The 23,221-nt window shown below is 49.2% G+C and overlaps 9 protein-coding genes across 10 annotated transcripts; 1 reads left to right on the top strand and 8 right to left on the bottom strand.

The window, feature by feature from the left end:
- Positions 1–2,580: 2,580 nt before the first annotated feature.
- Positions 2,581–2,919, bottom strand: FOIG_14384 (uncharacterized protein; the record flags this gene model as incomplete). Its single annotated transcript, XM_031215613.1, has 1 exon — positions 2,581–2,919. The coding sequence occupies one exon, from the start codon at positions 2,917–2,919 to the stop codon at positions 2,581–2,583; it is 339 nt and encodes a 112-aa protein (XP_031054738.1).
- A 1,081-nt stretch (positions 2,920–4,000) lies between these two features.
- On the bottom strand, positions 4,001–6,423 carry FOIG_14383 (uncharacterized protein). Its single transcript, XM_031215612.1, has 2 exons — positions 4,390–6,423; positions 4,001–4,340 (listed from the first exon to the last, which is right to left on the bottom strand). Coding segments are annotated over exons 1-2 (1,749 nt in total). The 5' UTR covers positions 6,137–6,423; the 3' UTR covers positions 4,001–4,338.
- Positions 6,424–7,503: 1,080 nt separating this feature from the next.
- FOIG_14382 (uncharacterized protein) lies at positions 7,504–8,108 on the bottom strand. The gene is made up of 2 exons (XM_031215611.1): positions 7,797–8,108; positions 7,504–7,752 (listed from the first exon to the last, which is right to left on the bottom strand). Exons 1-2 carry the CDS (start codon positions 8,052–8,054, stop codon positions 7,543–7,545), a joined length of 468 nt encoding a protein of 155 aa, XP_031054736.1. The 5' UTR covers positions 8,055–8,108; the 3' UTR covers positions 7,504–7,542.
- Positions 8,109–8,656: 548 nt separating this feature from the next.
- On the bottom strand, positions 8,657–9,742 carry FOIG_14381 (uncharacterized protein; the record flags this gene model as incomplete). Its single annotated transcript, XM_031215610.1, has 3 exons — positions 8,657–8,962; positions 9,018–9,638; positions 9,692–9,742. The coding sequence occupies 3 exons, from the start codon at positions 9,740–9,742 to the stop codon at positions 8,657–8,659; spliced, it is 978 nt and encodes a 325-aa protein (XP_031054735.1).
- Positions 9,743–10,117: 375 nt separating this feature from the next.
- Positions 10,118–11,142, bottom strand: FOIG_14380 (uncharacterized protein). Its single transcript, XM_031215609.1, has 3 exons — positions 10,813–11,142; positions 10,465–10,756; positions 10,118–10,417 (listed from the first exon to the last, which is right to left on the bottom strand). Exons 1-3 carry the CDS (start codon positions 11,105–11,107, stop codon positions 10,189–10,191), a joined length of 816 nt encoding a protein of 271 aa, XP_031054734.1. The 5' UTR covers positions 11,108–11,142; the 3' UTR covers positions 10,118–10,188.
- A 1,963-nt stretch (positions 11,143–13,105) lies between these two features.
- On the top strand, positions 13,106–14,568 carry FOIG_14379 (uncharacterized protein; the record flags this gene model as incomplete). Its single annotated transcript, XM_031215608.1, has 5 exons — positions 13,106–13,286; positions 13,339–13,395; positions 13,442–13,512; positions 13,564–13,943; positions 13,993–14,568. The coding sequence occupies 5 exons, from the start codon at positions 13,106–13,108 to the stop codon at positions 14,516–14,518; spliced, it is 1,215 nt and encodes a 404-aa protein (XP_031054733.1). The 3' UTR covers positions 14,519–14,568.
- A 23-nt stretch (positions 14,569–14,591) lies between these two features.
- FOIG_14378 (uncharacterized protein) lies at positions 14,592–17,374 on the bottom strand (the record flags this gene model as incomplete). The annotated part of the gene is made up of 5 exons (XM_031215607.1): positions 14,592–15,355; positions 15,404–16,074; positions 16,128–17,094; positions 17,142–17,189; positions 17,240–17,374. The coding sequence occupies 5 exons, from the start codon at positions 17,372–17,374 to the stop codon at positions 14,654–14,656; spliced, it is 2,523 nt and encodes an 840-aa protein (XP_031054732.1). The 3' UTR covers positions 14,592–14,653.
- A 406-nt stretch (positions 17,375–17,780) lies between these two features.
- Positions 17,781–18,762, bottom strand: FOIG_14377 (uncharacterized protein; the record flags this gene model as incomplete). Its single annotated transcript, XM_031215606.1, has 4 exons — positions 17,781–17,902; positions 17,951–18,256; positions 18,311–18,544; positions 18,594–18,762. The coding sequence occupies 4 exons, from the start codon at positions 18,760–18,762 to the stop codon at positions 17,781–17,783; spliced, it is 831 nt and encodes a 276-aa protein (XP_031054731.1).
- Positions 18,763–19,506: 744 nt separating this feature from the next.
- On the bottom strand, positions 19,507–21,902 carry FOIG_14376 (uncharacterized protein). 2 transcript variants are annotated; one of them, XM_031215604.1, is made up of 5 exons: positions 21,429–21,902; positions 21,157–21,318; positions 20,954–21,107; positions 20,672–20,900; positions 19,507–20,617 (listed from the first exon to the last, which is right to left on the bottom strand). In XM_031215604.1, the coding sequence occupies exons 1-5, from the start codon at positions 21,662–21,664 to the stop codon at positions 19,683–19,685; spliced, it is 1,716 nt and encodes a 571-aa protein (XP_031054729.1). In that variant the 5' UTR covers positions 21,665–21,902; the 3' UTR covers positions 19,507–19,682. The 2 variants fall into 2 exon arrangements, with proteins under 2 accessions (XP_031054729.1, XP_031054730.1); XM_031215605.1 differs by having other exon boundaries at positions 21,157–21,902.
- Positions 21,903–23,221: the final 1,319 nt, after the last annotated feature.

Raw genomic sequence — 23,221 nt, 5'->3', positions numbered from 1 at the left:
ATGCACCATCTTGGCAGCTCGTAACTGAGGGGGGTTTTCCCCCTCCTTCCTTACGGGAGGTTCTCTGATAGTAGCGACCAGAAGGGCAGCAGGCCGTAGAGGGCAAGTCTCCGGGGTCAGGTAGGGAGTGAATCGAGCGGTCGTGTAGGGGTGATCAGTCTCGTCAGGCTCTTCTCGATTGCGATCTCCTACGACTAGTGTCCTGCCAGTCTTACCCTGCGTAATCGTAGGATCACGTTCAAACCCTATATGTGGATAACTTGCAGCCTCCCGCTCAAACGCTAGTCCTTTAGGCAAGGCGCTTAATTCCTCGTCTTCTTCTTGGGTAGAAGCATCCAGATTAATGCTAGATCCCTGTGGGACCTCAGCATCAGTGAGATGCTGAATTAGTTCTTCCTTGGTTAGTTCTTTTAAATTATCCTTGAGGTGTTGGATATCCCCAGAGAACGTCTCCTTCTCGTTGAAGATCACGTCTCTAGTGGAGATGACCTTGTTGGTCAACGGATTCTAGACCCTGTAGATGTTTGTCGAGTTATACCTGACTAGGTATCCTATCCACCCTCGGTGATTGAGTCGTTGTCGCCGATTCTTCTTTTTCAAAGCATCGGTCGTCATCGCGAAGGCTTTACAACTATATACGCGTAGGTGTGTTTGATCGGGCTTACGCTCCGTGACAACCACGCCGTCCCTAAAGGCAAAGTAAGTGTAGAAACGCTTATATGGCGTCTTCCAATTGTAGATATACTTGGGTGTCCTATTGTATAGGTATACGGCAGCACGCCAGATCTTAACCCAAAGGAACGAAGGCAGCTTTGCTCCGATTCTTATTGCGCGAGCTTTCTCCTTGATCACACCCCCCGAGCGCTCTGCGCCGCCATTTTGACTTTGGGCATATGGCGCGGAGGGCTCTAGGCGCATCCTGTGTTTGATACTGAGGAAGTTACTTACCTGGTGACTATCCGGGATCTCGTTATTATACTTGATGACTTCGGGCCTACACTGGAGTTGTCGCTCTAGTGTTCTGAGTAGATGCTTAAGTGCACCGATAAGCGTTGGTGCAGTTTGATCGGGAAGATAATAGTCCTAGATATAGCCAGAGTAACGGTCGGTGACCAGCATAGCTGAAGTGTAGCCTGGATCCCCACTTATGTCGTGGAAATCAATAGCGAGTTGGATTCTAGCCTTCTCGGGTGGAACTCGTCTTTGTCGATGGACTTGGCGCTTCACCTTTGCTATTCCGCAAGCATTACACTTAACCGTGGAGATCCCTCTGATCTTCACCCCCCGACTTTGGCCTACGAGGTGCTTGAGTGCTTCAGGCCCTGGGTGTCCAAGTCGAAGGTGCCAAAAGGTTTCGTCTCTACTGCGAGGAGGGCGTTTAGTCCACGAATTATACTGTTTCTGTTTGGCTAGGAATGCTGCTGCTGTTGTTGACTTGTCGATATACTCCAGTACGTACTGGTCGAAATGATCCGTTAATGTGCAGAGGATTGAATCATCTTTCCTGCGGATTTGGTTGTTGTTCCCTTTGGTATCCCAGTAGTAGCCCCTTTTCCGCAACTGGCGGTATGACATAATATTGCATGCAAAGTTTATGTAATGAGCTATATCTCGCAATCTGAGAAGAGAGGGTCCTTGAGGTCCTTGAACGCGAATATCTATGTTCCTGTACCCGTGAATGGCCACTGGTGACTCCCCTGCGTAGACGAAGTCTCCAGACGGTGCTGGTCGGTAGTTAAGGAACCTGCACACTTCATTGAAGATATGGATTGTCGATCCAGAGTCAAGGATGGCAGAATGTCTGAGAGGGTAGGGGGCATAATTGAAGGCTGCGATAAAGTTGTGCATTACTAGGTAGGTTGCCTTGATGTGTGCCATACCCCGCCCAAGTCACTCGTCCTGAGTGGTTCTGTCTCTACTTTTGGATAATCGTTTGATTTCCTCCACCAAACCAATATCGTTCTTGAGATGGTCATTTATTAATCGTTGTATTGCCTGGTTGGGCTCCCATCCTTCGGCTTTCTGGGCTGGGAATAAGTACCAGCAGCCTTTCCAGTTATGGAAACCTAAACATCCTCGACAGGTAGGGCTATCCGGGTTCGGATTAACGGTCGTCTCTGCTCGTTTTCGTTTTGTTGATACTCCTCTTCCGCCGCCTCGTGCTCTATGCCTACGGCTTTGGCCTCGCGTATCTCGATGTGCATAGGATGTTTCGTCCGTTGCCTAATCTGAGGCGTCTCCTTGGATTTCAATAGTGTTATTATCGCGGTCTGTGATTGCAGGTCTGTTATTCCTGGATGCAGCGCCGTATGTGGCTGCGAATGCGCCTCTCTTGATTCCTGATGGCCTTCTGCTAGCGTTGGCCATTTTGGCTTTGTATCGAATGTCGGCAGCGACCTCTCGATAGTTGAGGGAATTATTGAGGATTTGAGGGCGTCGGTGTTGTCGGAAAGTAGATGCCTAGCTGGGGAGGATGTGATACATTGCTTGGTTCAGGTCTTCCGCCTAGCATTGCGCATCGAGGGCATCAGGGACTTTCTTGCTGATTGCTTCGGCCATGGTCGTCTCCTACTCCGTGACCTACTCGTTGAGTTTGTTGATCTTCGGGGCTGTATGTACGGCTTTGTGGTACTTGTCGCGCGCTTTGGGTCGAAGGCGTTCGTTGTATACTACTCCAGATCTTTGTAGCTCCTGATACCACTTGTCTAATCGGTCTCCTGTGACGCAGGATGTTTTCTGATACGTGGCCGAGACCGTCTTGAGGATAAACTCGACCAGCTTCTGCTCCTGTTTCTTCGTCTCTCTATACGCTGTTTCTTTTAGAGAGTAGATCCTGATATCATGCTCGTATTCCGCTCTTCCTTCAGACGTCAACTCTCCGATTCGCCGGGGCGGTATGTAATCTGAGCCGGGCGTCATTGTGCCACTATCGGGATCGTCTGGATCTGCTTGTCTGGGGTAGTCTCGGATTTCTGGAAGTTCTGGTCGCTGAGGCCATCGGATACGATCGGTCGGATTAATATACTGCCACAGGTCGTAGGCGTGCGCCAGTTTCTTGAATTCGTTGGACCAGGAGTCCTAATCCTCCGGAGACGCGTAGCTAATGGTCCTCTCGGCGTGTTTGGCCGACATGGTGATAGAATGAACCGAAGGTCGTATGCATTTGGGTGCGCGGGTCGCTGAGATGCAATTGAGACTCTTAATTGTCAGACATTACGTGTATTCGGTTCATTGATGTGAATTGGTGTATTTATGTTGTGTTCTGTTGAAATCTACCCCTTAGAGGTTTTACCATTTCGGCTGTAATCTTAAAGTATCCCTGCCTGCACGTGAGACCCCAGCACCTGTTCAACAGATGTAGATCAGGATAATCGAAACAAGCCAACGATGAGAGATGGAACCAACAACAAAACGTCAAGAGTCTCAGTATTTATGTAGCATTTTTAAACTTCATCTCTTAGTACATCGTCATATAACTCCAACTCTATACTCCAGACACAGCTCAAGGGAGTTTCTTGTGATTGGTGGAGAATAATTTGCTCATTAAAAACACGAGGTCCCTTGTCAAGGATGATCCGGTTTGTCCGGAGCGTAAGCTTCCGCTGTTGGTTTCAGCCGTTTCAAGTCGATTGCCATGCCCCCAAAGTGACTAACTTGAACAAGTGTAGCAGCCCATTTCGATCGGATTGTGGCCAGATCTAGATGCACTTTGAGCTGCTTCGTTTGGTGGATTAATCATTTGCCATGTTTTCATCCCGCAGATGAGAAAATCCGGGGTACACGCGTTTCACGCACCTGCAGAGCCCTTCATTTCCTCCACTAGCTAGTGGATACTTGCAAATGAAGGCCAACGTCCATGCTCAAATTCAAAATCAAGTGCCGTAACTGCCGTTTACAACGTCGCATTGAACACAATTTGAACACTGGGGATGTTACTACAATACGAAACTCAAATAAAAATGGAATGCAAACCACGTAAGCTCACGGTCGAGATAAACAGTGGACAGAGAAGTAAGTGAATTGATCTCTGGACACAGAGTCTAAAGTAGACTATGGAATACATGTAATCGCCCCCAAGAGCCCAGGACCGCCATCCAGAGAATCTCCATCCAGTCGTCGATATTACGTACGTGTCTATCGTGCACTATTTTAGGCCGAGTATGCGGCAACACCCATAAAACCATAAGATCATCAAAAGATAAGAATGTTAAGCATCCACTGCACAGAAACAGGCAGCCCACTGAGAAAGTAAGAAGGTAAGGTGCGGGTGCCCCAGAGCAACGGAGTGGAAATAGAAGAACGAAGCGAAGATTATGCGGCGACATAGTCGCTAGTCGTTTCTGTGAGAGCGTTAGTGGGGGTTGGTTCGAATAGAAGGGGAGTACTAACAGAGGAGAGCAATGGCACCCATGGCAAGGAGAGCCAGGACGGGGCGGACACGCTCACCACCGGAGACGATGACAACATCATCACCAGAAGGCTTGCCACCCTTCTTGCAAACGGTAGGCTCAACATAGGGAGTGACGTCCCAAGGGTTGAAGCCGAGGCAGGTGGTGTAGGCAGTCTTGCAGGTCTCAATGATGGCACCGGAAGCATCGCAACAGGCCTTGTAGACAGTGGTACACTCAACAGCGCACTCCTCATCGGAGCCGGACTTGCTGGAGCTGTCGGACTTGGAGCCAGAGGTCTTGGAGTAGTCATCAGACTTGCTGGAGCTGGAGCTGGAGCCACCGTTGTTGTTTCCCTTGGAGCCGGAGTCCTCGCCGTGCTTGCAGACAGTGGGCTTGACGAAGGGGGTAACGTCCCAGGGGTTGTAGCCAAGGCAGACGACGTACTCCTTCTTGCAGACCTCGATGTCGTGGCCGTCAATGGAGCAGCACTCATCGTAGACAGTAGTGCACTGGACACAGCACTCCTCCTCAGAGCTGGAGCTGGAGCTGGAGCTGGAGCTGGAGTCGCCCTTGTTGTTGTTTCCCTTGGAACCATAGTCCTCACCGTGCTTGCAGACAGTAGGCTTGACGAAGGGGGTAACATCCCAAGGGTTGTAGCCGAGGCAGATGGTGTACTTCTCCTTGCAGATAGCGATATCGGCACCAGGGACGGCACAGCACTCATCATAGACAGTAGTGCACTGGACACAGCACTCCTCAACGGTAACCTCAACCTCCTTGTGGCCGTAGTCAGTCTTGCCAGAGTCTCCGTGCTTGCAGACAGTAGGCTTCACCCAAGGGACAACAATGAAGGGGTTGTATCCAAGGCAGACGGTGTACTTCTCCTTGCAGATAGCAATATCGGCACCAGGGACGGCACAGCACTCATCGTAGATAGTAGTGCACTCGATGCAGCATTGCTCAACATCGACCTCAACCTCGGAGTGCTCGTAGGACTTGTCGTACTTGGAGTTGTAGTAAGACTCGCCGTGCTTGGACTCATACTCCTTGTAGTAAGACTCCTCGTGCTTGCAGACAGTAGGCACCTCCCAGGGGACGATGATGAAGGGGTTGTATCCGAGGCAGACAGTGTACTTCTCCTTGCAGATAGCGATATCGGCACCGGGAACAGCGCAGCACTCATCGTAGATGGTGGTGCACTCGAGGCAGCAGTATTCGGCAGTGTAGTAACCAGCGTGGTAACCAGAGTCGTAAGAAGAGGTGGAGTAAGAAGAAGAGTAGTAGTGGCCGTACTTCTCCTCGAAGTAAGAGCTGGTGTACTTGGACTCGTACTCGATGTAGTAGCTCTTGTCGTGCTTGCAGCTGGTGGGCTTGACGAAGACAGACTCGTAGGGGTTGTATCCGAGGCAGACAGTGTACTTCTCCTTGCAGATAGCGATATCAGCACCGGGAATAGCGCAGCACTCATCGTAGATGGTGGTACACTCGATGCTGCAGATCTCGGGAGTGAAGCAGGTTCCAGTGCCGCACTCACACTTGCCAGGGACGGGAGACTTGGTAGGTCTGGCCATGGTGGTCATGGTGGTGACGAAGGTGATGGGCAGCTGAGAGGTGACCGAGGTGGGGACGTTCATTCCACCAGAGGTGGAGAAGTCGGTGGTGGTAGGTCCAGGAGTAGACTGGGCGAGGCCGGTCGAGCTCAAGGCCATGGTCAAAAGACCAGAGAAACCGAGGGAGTATCTCATCTTGAAAGATGGATATCAGAAAAGAGAGTGATTAAGTTGGATGTAAAACAGAAAACAAAAAGAGTGAATGTGAAACTGGGTTAGAAAAGAGTGGCAGACGCAACCGGCTGTGAAGGAGTGATGCTGGCTGAGCTGAAGAAGTTGATTTGGAGAGATGTCCACGGTCTTCTTATACTCAAATCTTACCTCAGAACTTCCCTCGGAGATCTTCAGTTTAGCTTCATTTAGAGCCACGATAGACTAGTTCGGAATCTGGGGAAGGGCCGCTGGAATTGGGGAAATTCGATATTTCCCCAGATTAGAGTGCCAGCCTGTCAAAGGCTTCAAGGGGTCAAAGATTTACCTCACGCGAGACACGTCCCTTGAGAATGTTTCAGATGCATATTTGATAGGTTTCATCAGATGACCTCGTATTCGAGCGAAAAATGCTGCAGTACCAAGGCATTGAAGGGAGGTCATGTTGTTGCCGGCTTGGCGAGCAGAAGTTTTGGTGTTTGTCTGAACCACACATTGCATACACAATAACATGCCCAGACGTTCTCGTTCAATTCTTTCTTGGCTTAGAAATCACCGAGAGGTTCCGCTATCATTACAATTGAGTTAAAGTCGGGGGCAAGTGTCGGCTCATGAGCTGAAGGGGTAGTGAACACAATGTCTCGGACCCTCGGTTTAGTCACAGCCTTCCCTGAACAATTGCCCAATCACGGCTTTTGAACCCTTAAAACCTCATTTCTTGGGTGGAATCTGACTTGCCGACGGCCGATGCCCAGACTACTTGGCTCGCAGGCTGAAGCAATCCAACGTATAGGCTTTCTTTAAGCTTGAACCAAGATTCCTAGACCCCTTTCACATAAACGAGAACCATAATAGGGCGGACTGAGACCCAGCCATCTAATTTCAATATCAGTTGACTTTGAGATGTTGTTTCTTTGCGAGAACGGATCGTCAAAGCTTGTCTGATTTTTGGGGCAAATCGACTGAACCAGAAGCTTAAGTAATGAAAGAGCTGAAAGACAACCCACTCATGATTATCCAAGGGTCATATCAATCATAATATCAGGGTTCTAGACTGTTGACCGCCTGCCGACGTCCGGAACTCGCGCGGAAATTTGTGGCACTAGATTCATATCAAAAGGTCTCAGGTGATCCTTGAGAATGTTTCACTACCGCCCGAGTCTCGAAAATAAGCAACTATGCATTTTTTTAACCTTGTATACCTTATCCGTCTAGCTTTGCATGCCAGCCTTAACGCAGGGATAACACGTTGCGCCACTAGCTAGACGAGACCGACAGATGCGCCAGACCGTGTCGGAGAAATGAGCATGAGTCGGAACATCGCGATCGGGTGACCAATTCATAGGGGTTGTGGAATGAGCGCTACTGTTTCGGGATTTGTTTTGGCATGACTAGGGTAGTATTGAGTCTGGTGTCATGAGTGTTGAGGCAAGATGGAGATCCATATCCCATTCTGATAGTCGCTTGCCGAACATGAGGTTGTAGAGGACATAGCGAACAAGATGATTAAGCCCAAGCCGTTCAAGTCCACCGGCCTCTTCGACCATCTTCATGGCGCCCAGTACATGTTTTGCAGCGACAAGATGATCTCCACAAGTAATCTACGTAGTCAGTAAGTTTTCTCGTGCTCTAGCGATGAACTCACCTCATCAAGCGCGAGAACCGTGGTCATTGCAACCGCATTCCGACGCGACGAAAGTCCCCGTGATGATAGTCCCTTCCGAAGGCTTTGTAAATAGTACTGCTTGTACTGAATGGCCATCAATGCGTACTCATCGCGGAGCTCAACTTGAGCCAAGTATCGACATGCCGCAAGGAGACAGCCTCGTAGAAGAACCTGATCAGTAGAAACGAAGAATATCCAGTTGCTTCTGATCTCAGCTGCTTGTTCTGCGATGTCCATGATTATAGGGCAATGTGCAATTTGGGAAGGCAAGACAGTTTGAAGATCTACGCTGTGATGGTTAGAAAATGCTACCCTACGCCAATCATGCGAAGCTCACATTGACTAAAGATAGAGTGCTCAAATGTCGAGAGGGATTTAATAAAATAAATTATGTTACTTGGTTGAAAATCGCCAGGTAATGTGAAAGGCACAGATGTTGATTTCTGCAGTACGCTGGTCGATGGTATGGTAAGTTTTGGAGATAGATTGGATGGTTCATCTTGGCCATTTGCAGGGTTCAATTCGGGAGTCTGCTGTCTCTTTTGGTCATGGTAGTCCACCATTCTTTGTTTCCGTGTCCGTGCATGGGCGACGCGAGCTGCGTGAGAGTGAGCCTTTCGCGTCGTCTTGGCTGACGCAGGTTGACCAGGATTGGTCACAGTAATGAATTGCATACTGAAAGAGATTGACACGAATAGTAAAACGACCGATATCAATTATCGACCGTCTGTCACGATCAGAGATGCTTTTGAGCAATGCATTGATGATGCTGCTTAATAATTCACAACTTCATGCCAAGAAGTGCTCCTACTCTATTGAGCCTAGTCTTAGCATGCTAACTACATATGGTAAGAGACCTCATCACCAACCTCTTCGTACACGGCGTTAAGAGCAGCAGCAACTTCTTCAGGCAACGGCCCCTCCTCAATCGTATCAACATTGCTCTCGAGCTGTTGGGGGCTAGATGCACCGATGATCAATCCATCGCCGTATTTCTTGTCAAGAATGCTGTGATGCGCCGTCCATCTGAGGGCTGCAGCATGCCCTCCGATGTCATGCTTGGCGAACACTTCAATGGCCTTGTCGACAGCTCCAAGAATGGATGGCTTGATGTAGAGCGAATTAGTGATGCTTCCTGATTTGTGCTACAAGATGTCAGTCATGTATTTGGAAGAAATTTCGCCCAGAATTTCTACTCACTGCCGAGTCAAATCGTCCATTTGGAGCAGGACTTTTGTGGCTTCCAGAAAAGAGACCGCCAGCAGCAGGACTATAGGCATAAAACGCCATGCCATTCTTTCGAAGAATGGGGAACAGCTCTTTCTCGCCGGCGCGGACAAGTGCGTTATAGTGACCCTGATAAACAGCAGGCTTGACGAAACCTCTCTTTTCACAGATATCGATCACTTGTTGAACTTCATTGGCCCGGAAGTTGGAGATGCCCCAAGCTTTGATCTTACCATCTCTGTAGCCCTGGTCCAGAGCTTCGATGGCTGGCTCAACCGGATTGTTACGATCAGGTATGTGAAGATAATAGACATTGATCTGGTTGATCTTTAGAAGCTTGAGTGAGTTGTCGATATCATGAGTAATGTTCTCTTTGGTATGGCCCTTCATGAAATCTGCTTTGGTGTCAATGCCGAATCTCTCGCCTGCGTTGACGGCCCCGAGACGAGGCTCAGAGCTGTAGGGAGCCTGGGGTGAATAGACTGCAGCAGTGTCGAGCTGAGTGTAGCCTCGTCTGGCGAAGACATTGATGAAGGCATTGACTTCATCTGGAGTATTGTAGCGAGCCCAAGGGTCAGCTTCCTTGTCTCCGACCTGCATCAGTGTTCGATTAGTTTTAAGTCAAGCAAATACGTCCAACTACTCACGTTTGCGGCTCCAAGAATCAGCTTGAGAGGTGATTTTCCAGCGGAAGTCATGATGTCTTGCTTTGGAAGTGAAGGTGAGTATAAGTTATAAGATGTGAATGATTGAATGAAGAACTGAAGACTATTATAGTAATCCTGTTGGATTTATATACTGCTTGAAAGTAAACATCTTGCTACAAGACTTCAATGTCGTAAATCTGCCAAGAAGTGCTGTTGCCAATTACGGAAAGCGTCAGAACGAGCTTCTGGAGCTTTGATTCGTCCGTGTTGACTTCGCCAAGACATGCAGTTTCCTACTGGGGAATGTGCTGAAGCCTCATGTCTAGCACTCAGCTTCGATATGGCGGAGGAAACGCACGAAGATGCATTTGTAATGCGGACTTTGAGCGGATTGCATTATAAATCATTCTGTAGGCGCAAGAATACGGGACTTGAGGCTGTAAATGGCATTTGTTGCGTCAATATCTAGAAATCAGGTGATAGGTCTAAGGTGACACCTAAGCTACATAGTTGGCCTCCATCCAGCCACCATCAACATATATCTCCTGCTTTGTCATGAATCTACTCTCATCTCCCAGCAAGAAAGCGATGGAGGCAGCTATCTCCTCCGGCTTGGAGTAGCGCTTGATGATTGACGTCAAGTGATCGCCCTCCGTCATCGTCCATGTACCTGCACCATTGGGCAAGTGTAGAGGCTGACGGATCATATCGGTATCAATACATCCTCTGTATCATAGTGAGTGCTGATCTCTAGCAAGTTAAGGAATACTTACGGGCATAGAAGGTTGACTCTGATGGGGTTCTTGGGATACTTGGCACCACCTTCATATGCAGCTGATTGACTCAAGCCGCGAATGGCGTTCTTTGAGGCTGCGTATGCTCCCATATTTCCAGAAGCATACTTGACCTGTTGACTGCCACAGTTGACGATGCTGCCTCCAGGTTTCATGTTCTTCATCTCGTACTTGATACTGTTGAAGGTGCCGATGACATTCACATCGAGAACCTCCTTCAACTCTTCGAGTTCAAGGTCTTCAATGGGGTGAATACTTTTGTTCATCTTGGCTATCAAATGGGTTAGCATGTGTCCTCCACGAGGTATCGGGAGCTAATCGTCCCACCTGCAACATTTGCAGCACCGTCCAAGTCTCCCCACTTGGCAACGGTCCCTTCAATCCATGCTTTGACATCATCAGGGTTCCTGACATCTGTGGGAAAATAGATGACCCGATCCTTGACATCAGGGATATCCTGCTCAATACCAGCAATGGCTTTCTTCAAATTCTCCTCCGAAGTAGCAGCCATGGAAACCTTGGCTCCACGTACCAAAAGGTACCGTGAGAGGGCCAGGCCTGTCCCGCGACTAGCACCAGAGACAACAATGACCTTGTCTTGAAAAGGGTACGGGTTTGCCATTTTTAGAGTCGCAAAAAGAAAAACCAATATTAAAAATGCAACCTGTAAGAGAATGGAGTATCGGCTACCGCTGTTGACTGGGTAGATTATATAGGGGACTCCAGATGCTTCTCAAGCAAGCCAAGCTTTGAGTGGTCCTAGAGGGGGATTGAGTGATACACAACGACCAGGAACAGAAAACGCTGCTAATACCTTGGTATGGAGCACTTAAAATGGAGCTTCTTGAGTCGTGGGGGATGGTCTACAGGGAAGCTACTGAATCGCTGCGTTATCTCTTTCCCCGAGAGGATATCGCGCCCGATGGGACGGAAGCGATCATCACATAGTGTTGCATCGTCTAATGATCCCGTAGTAAAACCGTTTCAAAAAGGGGGACCTGCCTTGGTACTGGGTCTTCATCCCTACAGCAGAACCGGTTGAGTTACATTGTGTACGCGAGAAATCTGAGCATTGCAGGGAACGGCTCGAAGGATTGAACAACTCATGCATCTTGACCAATCCTAATTCTGCATGACGTGGGTCTGCAAAAGGGGAAACAAGGCTCTTAACCTCTCTTTTCTTTTCCCTCTTGGGTTTGTTCAAAGGCGGCAAACGAAACCTACACGAGATGGTTATTACCATTAGCGTCAACGGGAGGCAACGGCTTGCCTAACCTCCACCGGTCCGGTCCGTGTTTCTCATTTCTAGTGCTGCTTCTGAGGAGTTTAGCAACGGAGCGAAAATAAGATTTGTGGGTTTACGTGGATCTCTTGACAAGGATCAGATCCTTATTCCAGGACGTGGAGCCTGTTGTTTTCTCTTTTCACATGATTTTCTACGAATGATACAGGGGTGAGGAGAGGTCGTTCCGGGCGAATGAGAAAAGAGAAAGAAGGTCAGATCACTAGACGGTGAAGGCGACAAAAGAAAGTAAAAGTGACATATCGTCAAAACACAGTGGGACTGCAGAAGCTGAAAAACTGGTACAAGACGTCGTTGATGAGGAGGAGGCCCGAGTGAAAAATCCCAACGGAGCTTGGTAATCATTGCAATATTCTGTGGTGTTGTGTTGGATAGGTATTGCTGAGTACGATGCCGCAGCCCCCTTTACAGATCAAGATGTTCTGTCCCAGCCCAGTGGCCTGGATACGCAAGGGATTTCAGCCCTGTTGTTCCTGAAGCAGGCCCCATATATAATAACGGATAACAAGCACGCTACAGAAGTGATCTGCAGCTGTCGGATGATGTTTGCGAAAATCATGGGCCAGCATTGTCTCAACGCTGGTCAACGGCCTTGGCTCGTTGCAAGGAACGTATCATCATGATTTACAGCTCATTGCCCGAAATCCTACCAATCCAGCGGCCTAGCATACTGTCCAAATGGATAATCGTAGGTCACGCATTTGTTGTTAATGTGGATCTCGCATCAGACAAAGCAAAACCACTCGGTCGAAACCGCCAATGCCGAGCTGATTCCCCTGAAGACCGTTGCAATTAGCCCACTTTCCTTTCCTTATCAAGCGAATCACATCGCTGGACATGGAGAAATTAACGAAGAAAAAGGAATAATATGTTGGCTGGACGTTTCATAGGGCAAAAGTGCCAAAGCTTGAGCGCGGAGGGCCTTGCCTCACTCTTCGCTGGCCTTGAACTGTAGGTCATAGTGGCAAGTGAGGCGCCCGAGTTTTCAACAAGTTCCTAAGGTCTGGCATAAAATCCTTTACCAGGCCCCCAGTACTGACATCGGTCTTGTTGCCTCGGGTGCGTAACGGGAAGATCATCCTTGATGAACAGTAGTGGAGCCGTTGCAGACGAAAAAGAAAGCTCCTGACAACGTCCGCCGTTGAAACAGAATAAGGAATAAGCTTGCAGATCTCACGATTTCCCATTAGATTAACTTTCAATCATCTCCCGGCTGAAGATTGTTGGCTCAACGCTGAATTCGTGGCCCTTCCCTCCCTGATTTGACCTCTTCCGCTACGCTCAACCGATACTGTTGCGGCCGAGTCGTAAACCACCATGGCTGAGGAGGTGTATATGATGGAGCCGCCCAAGGGGCAGGACAGATGGGAAGCTGGAAGTGCTGCGACTATACAGATAATCTTGGGTGCTTGTCTGTTTACGCTTGGAACGGTTGTTTATGGACTCCGGATCTTGACCAGAGTGCGGCTTCTCAAGAACCCTCTTCGTCTTGACGACTGTAAGTTTCTACTTTCACATCTAGGGTTCAATAGAGCTAACCTCATACTCAGTCCTCACTGGCGCTTCGCTTATAGCATGTTGGGTTTTTTATGCATGCACCATGGGCAGTAAGTCGTCCCATTCCTGTCAGCTCAGACATACTAACAAAGACAGTGGTTGCCCAGGGAGGCTGTGCTACCAACTTCTGGCAGGTCACTCAATCGCAGTACGAATCATTACTCAAGGTACGTTTTGGAACTCACTTCTTCGTCTTCGAGATGGCTGACGTCTTGCAGTGGACCATTCCCGTCAACATCTTTTACATGCTGTCCTCCGATCTCGCCAAAATCTCTCTTCTCTTCTTCTATCTCCGCCTCTCACCCGAGCGAACCTTCCGCATCGTCATCTATGTCCTGATCAGCCTCTTCGGTCTTTATGCCCTCATCTACGCTATGATTAGTCTCTTTGGCTGCCAACCCATCAAGGCCTCGTGGGACCTTGCCGCTCAAGCGACGGGCAAATGTGTGGACAAGTTCGGCTTCTTCTTGGCTGCGTCGGTTGCCAACGTAGTCATGGATTTGGTCATCTTGCTGCTTCCGCTGCGGATTGTCATCCCGTTACAGATTCCACGACGTCAGAAAATGTCACTTTTGTTTCTGTTCACTACTGGTGGCTTGTGAGTAATTATTCCTACAGCGCACAATTGTCGTACTGACGTCCCCCAGCGTCATCATCGTTGCTATCTACAACTGCGTTCTCACCGTCAAGTTATTCAGCAGCCCCAACTATACCTGGGGCCTCGCATATGAGCTTTGCTGGATGTATGCTGAATTGACTGGCTGTGTTATATGCGCATCCGCCAGCTCCCTCAAGCCATTCTTCAAGCGAATCCTACCCGGCATCTTCAGTAGTCACGGTGCCAGCTACGGTGGACCATCTGGAGCAACAGGCGGGTCCAATGCCATCAAGAGCCGAAGACAGCTGAGTCGCAAGCAAGCCGATGCAATCGAACTACAATCTGGAGATGACTCCGAGTCAGGAAGAAAGGTCACCGATGACGATGAAGCTACGCTCTGGCCCAAGCCACAGCAAAGCTTCGACAACGGCAACCACAAAGTTTTGGTCACTGCACCAGGAGTAGGTTCTGGTGTTGCTGGTTCACGCAGGAGCAACTCTCATTACCACAGAAACGGCAAACCTGATGGTATCGAGATTATTTCAACAACAGAGGTTATGTACAGTCCTAGGTAGAATACTATATTTCCTTTGGTCGCAAATAGAGTCTCATCGAGCTATTCCACTGAAAATGAACAAGATGCAAGTTGAGCGATCAATGACAGTCTATTAACTATGACAGGCTACGGTATGGGCGTGTACCCAAGATATCTAAAGGCCCTTCCAGAAGAAAGTCTTGCGCAGGGTAAAATCCGCGCGCGTAATCTCGTCCCTGGGGTTTGAGCTGGAGGCAAGTATCACGGTGTACTTTCCGGCTTCAGCCTTCCACTTCGATGCCTCCTGGCACCAGAATGACAATGAATACTTATCAAGAGTAAGTTCAGCGGTCTTGGTCTCTTCGACACCCACAGTGACCTTGGTAAATGCCTTCAACTCTCTGATTGGCCGTTGAAGAGAGCTGTCCGCGTGGTGGATGTATAGCTGCACAACTTCGGCACCCGCAAAGGCGCCCTTGTTGGCGATGTCGACCGTGACGCGCATCTGGTGATCAGCCGCTGGTGTGAACTCCTCAGGTACGCTGAGGTTCGAGTAATCGAACATCGAGTACGAAAGACCATGACCGAAGTAGAAGAGAGGCTCTCGGTCAACCATCTCGTAGTATCGATGACCAATGAAGACACCCTCGCCATATACAATGTCATAGTCCGCCTTAGAGAAGGTGAGGTACGCTGGCGTATGCTTGATGGATTTGGGAAATGTTAGTGAGAGCCTTCCGGAGGGATTGACCTTGCCAAAAAGGACATCAGCCATGCCATGACCTGTCTCTTGGCCGCCAAACCAGGCGTGAAGAAGAGTCGCCGCTTGAGACTCCCAAGGCATCTCAATGGGCAACCCTGATTGCGTAATGATAATCTGGGACGCGTCAGTCTAAGCATTTCGGCTAAACAAAGGTCAGCTTACAGCATCGGGGTTGGCCTCCAAGACAGCCGATATCAATTCGTCCACGCGACCGGGAAGTCTCAGGTGCTTCCTGTCGCTGCCCTCATACTCGAAATCCGATGATAACCCAGTGATAACGATGGGGACATCAACCTTCTTGGCAAGTTCCACGGCATCCTTGATACCCTGGTCTTCGTCGTAGAGCTCATAAACTCCAACGCGACCAGCGAGTGTTTGTGCAGTGCCAACGCCGCCCGAGAGGCTCTCATTAACTTGGAGCACCTCGAGGTCAAGTACCTGGCCCTTCTCGAACTCGCCCTCATAGTACCTCTCCATGGACAGGCGGTTGAAGCAAGGGGTAGAGTCAGTTTTTGGAGGCTGGCTTGTCCACTGGTCGATAGCCTCCTTGCCGTCAATGATGAGCTTTCCCTTTCCAGAAGTGCTGAAGCCGAACTTGAGCTTTCCCGACTCGTGGATAGTGTACTTGGCTTTCGCTCTGGCGTAAAATTTGGTTGGGAGTGTCGCGTGGTAGCTCTCTGGAACATCGACCAGCTGCTTCTCGGCTGTAGTTGAAACAAGGACCCTGGCATCGGGGTTCTCTTGCGGGTCATCTCCAAAGATCTCGACAGACCAGCCCTCAGAATCAGACCCTGGGGGTGTATGACCCTTAATGAGGGGACTAAATCGGAAGGCTGTTTGTAGTGTAAGCACGTATGTAGTGATGGTGGCATAATGCGTGACTTACAATTGCAACCTGGAGTATATGTGATATTCTCCTCTCCTACAACTTCCTTGATCGCCTCATATGGGGTAATGCCATAGTAAGGTTCAACCTCGGCACTTCCACCACCGCAAAGAGCAGGGTTCTTGACATGATCTCCAATCAGTCCGAACTTCAGGTTCTTCGGGTTCTTGATCGGTAGCCTTTGCTTGTCGTTCTTCAGTAGCACTACCGACTCGGCCACAAGCTGTCGAATCAGGGCTCGTTGTTCTGGCGTATCCGACTGAGGGGGCTTTCCTGATTTCTCGCCCGCCTTGCACTTATTGACAAGGTTCAAGACATTCTCAACGGCTGTATCGACTGTTGCTTTGGACACCTTTCGAGAGTTGACCGCAATGCTGAGGCGCTTTCCCCTCCAGTCTGTCGGTCCAGGCATCTCGAGATCCAAGCCAGCATTGATAGCTTCGGATGTGCTGTACGTGCCGAACCAGTCACTCATAACAAGTCCCTTAAACCCCCACTCTTCACGCAGGATCTCCTTCATCAGCAGAGGATCCTCACTTACATGGATTCCGTTGATCTTGTTATAGGACGTCATGATCGTCCAGGGGTCTGATCCTCGAAGGGCGAGCTGGAAGGGTAGCATATGAACTTCTCGGAGGGTGCGCTCGGTCATAACCACATTGTCCTCGATACTGTTGTCAGACTGATCGTGAGCTGCATAGTGCTTGACGCTTGTTGCAACACCTTGCTCTTGAACGCCATTGATGTAATGCGCGCCCAAAGTTCCGCTGAGAAAAGGGTCTTCGCCGAAAGCTTCAAAACCACGTCCGATCAAGGGTGAGCGCTGCAGGCAAAGTGTCGGTGCTAGCAAGACATGAACACCACGGACCTTCGCTTCTTCACCAAGAAGGCTTCCGATCTTATGGATGAGTTCAGTGTTGAAGGTAGCGCCCATTCCTGTAGCTGACGGTAGCATTGGACTCGGCATCTAGCGGTCTGTTAGTTCATGCTACCCAGACATTGAGGGGTACTCACACGAGTGAACGACCGCCGTCCTCGAATTCCATGAGGCCCATCTGAAGTCTAGCCTGTCAGTTTCATGGATTTTCTCATGCTTTATATCTCAGACTTACAATAAGCGCAGGAATTCCATGCTTCTCAAGACCGGTCATCCGAAACGATCCCTGGCCCGCCAGAAGCTCCACCTTCTCATCCAGCGTCAAGTTGCTCAACAGAGCTTCAACATCTACAAAATTTGCTTCGGCCATATTGTCCGAGGTCTTCAACAAATGTATAATAATAATAGAAGAGATTCTCCATGGAATTGGGACAAATGCTGAGTTTTGTTGAATTGGCACTACTCAGCAGGATTTAGCCGTCGGCTGTTCGGGCCGCTAAAATTACATGTCCCCTCACGTTGGATTGAGGTATTTGGTCTTTGGTGACATCTTGGCATCACGATCGTCGGGGTGACTGTCAACCTCTGTTTTGTTTGGTGGAGACTCCGCACCAAGTTAATAACCATGACAAAGTCTTTGTAATTGACACTAGTTGCAAAGCTGGGGTAATTGGATGCTGACAGCTCGGCGGCTGGGTCCATGCTTCGGGAGCGCACGCTCAAATACCAAGTTGAGGGATCATACTCAATCCTACGCATACTGTACATGTTCTAACTCACGCTGGCTTCTGTCCAATAGTGACTAACGCTCGAAACATCGCACCTTCTTCTTTGACTTCCTTCTCAAACCTCTCAGCCAAGTTCTCATAAGTAGAGTCGGGTAGCTTGACACCAAGGGCTGTTACTGTCAGTCAAATTCTCATACACTTTAGAAGATCAGACTCACCCTTTGCGCCCTCAATGAGGCTTGGGATGGTAATCACGAAAGGCTGCCACGATAACTCGGCAGCCTCATCGTCACCCAGCAGCTTACCCATGGGCAGATCCACTGCATGGACAGTCACGTTGTCTAGTCCTGCTGCCTCGAATGCGCCCGGCAGTTTGCGAATGCAATCGGATCCCATGCCCATACCATCGAACATAGCCGCGATGAGGTTGCTCACATCTCTCCACGCTGGACCTACGTTAGGCCGATCTGTTAGATCAAAGTCAAGCTCGTGGACCTGCAGCCAACCTCCAGGCGCAACCGTCGCTGTTTGAAGTTAGCAGAGTGGCTTGAAATAGTAAGACGCCCTCGTTCACTTACAGGCGAGATGATCAATGGCTTTCTGATAGCCCACCTTGGCAGCTCCAAGGATGCTGTACCTCACGTGTGTCAAGTCAAATGCTCCAACAAATTCGTCTCTAGGCAATTCACAAAGGTCATAAACTTCAAATCGAATGCCCTCTTCGGAAGCAGGTAGAAAAGCCTCGACAATATCAGCGCCAACGAGCTGAGCAGATGGAGAAACCTGCTTCTTCAGGTCACGAAGCAGAACTCCTAATCTTCCGGTTAGTCAAGTTAATATCTTTGACAGTCGGAGTATTACCATCGGCGCACCCGACGTCGAGAATCTTGAGTCCTTCTTTATCCAATGTCATTGGTGCAAAGACAATCTTGTTGTCAAGACATCTCTGAACCCAGGCATGCTGTTTCTGAAGCCGTTCTACCTCTCGGGTTATTTCCCAGGGATAGTCAGCTTTGTTCTTGGTGCTCATTATGAAAAACGAGATTGGATAATCTGTCTGCGATCGTAGTAGATTTGGCGATACTGAGTGTAGCGGCTTCTGTGAGGATTGAGCGGAACTACAGGAGGTCTTATATGCCCATGAAACTTATCATACTACAGAAACTCCCGTTGGGGTTCATTCACTTCTCACCTGGCCAAGTCTCACTACATATCTCTCCGGGTATCAAAAAATGTCTCCGGGCTTCTAGAAAATCTCCATGAAGCTTGAAAGCGATAGCCATGGCTAGTGCTTATTGCTTGACAAATATCGTAAGCTGAAATTGGCCAAGATATCACCAGGGTCCGTTCGCTGATGGCTTGATAGAGCTGCAGAGTCTCTTCCTTTCCCATCTTGGACCTGGGATTCATCTTTATTCACATGCTTGCCCAAATAGGAGCCGAGAATCGAGTGTTGGCAATGAGTAGGTAGGCTCACGTAATTTCAACGTATCATTCGGGGTTTCTGGAGATCTCTGTTGGTGTTCAACCTCGTAGCTGCTTACCCCGCCCCCCCTAGGGACCTGGTCCTAGACCTGACATACATGCCTGACACGTAAACAGTCAGGGTCTTTCCACTGTTCGCCTTCCCCAGGTTGGGGTTGATGACATGGATAATGTCTACCACTGAAGGTTAGAAAAGAGCTTCATCCGTAGCCTTTTAAAATAGGGCTGTTGTTTCCAAGTCAGCATCATAAGGCAAAGCACCACCAAAAGATCGAAAGCTCTTACTTCCTTGAAAATAAGTCTCGACGAGAGAATAATAGTAAAGCGACCTAGGCTGTAACAGCTTAGTTGACTAGATCCTTTCTTACAAAACCATCAGATTATAGTTCAATGTTAAACATAATGAATTCAAGTGATCATAGCCAAAAAGGCAGTTGTAACATATGTTGACATCGCTATATACATTTAAAACAGATGATGCCACAGGCGTTTCCAAGCAGGGCCGTTGGCAAGCTGCTCGCGATAAGCGTTGATGGTATCCCAATCATGCTCGCGACGACCGGTATCAAGGTCAATCTCGCTGACCTTTCTCCATCCCTCTCGCTTCCAGATGTATCCAACAGCATAGAAGAGGATGACAACAGGCAGAGCCAGGTATGACTGGAAGAAGCCCTCGGCAGTACCGAGTGATCCATCAATATTGGTCATGGCAGTGTAGAACTGCGCAATAAGAACGATGACGATGAGGACGAGTCCAACCCAAGAGCCCCAGACTCCGAAGACGTGCTTGAAGGGGATCTCATCCAGAGTGTGACCGTGGTACTTCCAAGCCTGTCGGAATCGGATATGGCAAAGGCAGATAGAGCCCCAGGTAAACAAAGCAGCCAGACCCGACAAAGCCTGAAGCCAAACGAAGACGGTGTTTCCATCACCACTAACACTGATGTATCCAAGAGCACCGATGGCGATGATGGAGACAACAGCAGGAAGAGGACGACCAGACTTATCAATGAAAGAGAAGAATCTGGGGGCATAGCCCTGTTGCGCGAGAGCAACAAGAGTTCGGCTACCGCCGTAGACGCAAGAGACACCGATAGACAAGACGGAAACAAGGATGATGACGTTCATGAAAGAATCGTATCCCTTGAGATGAGCGTTGGCGGCAGCGATGACGAAGGGAGAGGCACTAGGCTCGTTGTTGCTGGCGTTCAGAAGTCTGGGATCCTGAGAGTTGACGAGGAAACCGACGAGGAGAAGGCCGACCACGTAGAAGAGAGTGATTCGCCAGAAGACCTGCTTAATGGCGCCGGGGAGAGCCTTGGCGGGGTTCTTGGCTTCGGCAGCAGCGAGACCGACAAGTTCTGTTCCACTGAAGGAGAAGGCTGCAGTGACGAACACACCTAGTATCCATTAGTTTCTGAAGAGTATCACGGGACGGAGGAATTATATCTTACCGCAGAAGCCTCGGAAACCGTGCTGGAAAGCACCTGGGTCGTACCAAAGCTTGGCGCCCTGGTAGGTGCTGTACTGTCCATCAGAAGGACCTCCACCGCAAACAAGGATCACAGCGACGATCATGAAGATGACGGTAGCAGAGAGCTTAAGCAGTGCAGCCCAGAACTCTTCCTCGGCGTAACCAAGAGTGCCGAAAATATTGACGAGGATAATGACAGCAAGGAAGACCTGTAGTATGTCAGTTAGCAGGCTCACGATAGCTTCATGGGGGTTGAACTTACGCTGACCCAGATAGCCACGCTAGTATGCGGAGCCCAGTATTGAATGACTGTGCCGCAAACTGTCAATTCAAGAGGAAGAACGAAAGCCCATTGCATGACATAGTTCCAACCCATGGCGAAACCCCAAGAAGGATCAACAAATCGGTTGGCATAGCTGGTGATTTGTTAGCGCACGTACTAATTGGAAGGTTGATAAAACTCACGTATAGAAACCACCGGAGACGGGATACATGACAGCAAGTTCACCAAGAGCATAGACGACGTTGAAGATCATGACACCCATGATCAAGAAACCAATAGTCAATGAACCAGGGCCACCAGTTTGCAGAGCAGAACCGCTACCGACGAAGAAACCAGCACCAATACTGCAAATGGGTTAGCACGGAGTACACCAGACCAATGTTAGCGCGTCATCATTTAGCAGGGCGGCAATAAGCCGGCGTTGCACGATGACGAGGGAAGGAAAATGACTGACCTGCCACCAATGGCGATCATGTTAAGATGACGAGGCTTCATCTCACGCTGCAACTCAGCGGTTCCCTTTGCGTAATCATCATGGGGAGCGAATGAGCCGGGAGTAAGCCCATTGCGCAGCGCCCACGACTGCTTGGGTCCATCCTCAATGGGCTCAGTGGTGCCCTGCTTCTCATCATATCGCGGTGTTGTATCCTGAGCCTCGAGGGCTTCTTGTTTAGGATGGATTTCCGACATGGTGAGATGCTTAGATAAACTTCAATGTCTTGAGAGTCAAAGGATCGAGGGAATCAGAGACAGCGCGGGCTGATGGTAGATATATACGATGGGCTACTCGTGCCAAAAGTGGCAACACGGGGGAACCATCCCTCACACGGACCTAAATGAAAAGCGGAAGGTGGTTTCTTGGAAGGATGCAGAGAGAGATAGGTACCTAGGAAGGGTACGTAACATGGAGCATTGATTTGATTGTTGGTTTCACTGTTCGAATTGCTGTGGTGATCCGTTTCTTGAGACTGGGGGCTGCTCCTCTATCTCACGGATAAAGCGGCACTTTGCTCAGCTGGGGCAAAAGAAGTGGACACTCGAATGAACCAAAGCTTAAGCCACCAAAAAAAGGAGCAGGGGGGGAGGGGAAGGGAAGAGAGGGAAACTAGCCTATCAGCCGTTTAGTCGCGTGCTGACGTAGAGAAAAGAGTGCTACTGAGCGGAAGTTTTAGAGCTGAGGTTAGGCTGTGGCTTGATCTTGTGCATCCTCGGCTCCGAAGATATCGTCGTCGATTTCACTACAACTCCAACTCCAACGACGCATGTTTTATCTTGTGTTACATGTGAATGTTCTGCAGTCTGGATAAAGTGCGCAAAAAGGCTCCTCCCAAGTCTGGGGAAAGTGGCATCTTTGAGGAATCTATTTGTCATAGATTCAAGTCCTACCCCGGAATATCTCTGCTGGATCTGCGTGCGTGTGAAATTGAGCAGTTGGCAGCAAATGGCGTAGCACCTGTATCATTGGGGCGCGCCCGGAGCCGAGCTAGCCGGAAGGCCTCTTATCAAGCCGCCGATCCCGAGGCTAACATACGATGAGCAGTGGCTGTAGCTGGTCTAATTGGGCAGAGACAGTTGGTTTTATCTGACTGGAGTCTGGAGAAGGGATATAAACGGGTCTTGCTGTGGTAGGACCGACTTTGAGTTGTGTCATGGGAGGAGGAATGGGATGCAGTCATTGATAGAGTTTGGGTACTGATCCTCGCTCAAATCTTAGGTGAGAAATACGCACGGATAGATGGTCTGTAACGAAAGGACATGCCAGGGTTTAATTGTGGTGGTGATTATTTCAAGCACATCTTCAATTACCGTCAGTATCAATGAAGTTGAAGATATTGGAGATATTCCCAATTAAATCCGTGCTTGATTTCTTGGCAGGGCGGTAGAAGCCTCTGACAGCTTGGCACCCGTGATGTTCATCTTGGCATTTGACAGGACAAGCATTATCTGGGGAAATCCACGACGCGTAAGGTATCTACGATCAAAGAGGAAGCTGTTACATAAAAACAACATCTTTAGCCTTTGGCATTTGATTTGACCTCCCGTTTTAAGGGTTCCAAAAGCTAATTCCAATTAAACTCATCGCGAGCATCTCCACGGATGGTCTCGTGTCATAAACTACCCTAAGTGAGTGGTTTGCAGCGCTAATCTTACTGCACTCAGGGAACTACCCCAGTGAACAAACTCCACTGTGTCGTTTCCTGATCTTCATCCTCAAAACGATCAGCGGAATTCATCGCTCATCGAATC

Source organism: Fusarium odoratissimum (assembly GCF_000260195.1).
Source record: "Fusarium odoratissimum NRRL 54006 unplaced genomic scaffold supercont1.40, whole genome shotgun sequence".
Taxonomy (NCBI): Eukaryota; Fungi; Ascomycota; class Sordariomycetes; order Hypocreales; family Nectriaceae; genus Fusarium; species Fusarium odoratissimum.
The sequence above is the reverse complement of the archived record's forward strand: the minus strand, read 5'-3'. Positions and strand labels throughout refer to the sequence as shown.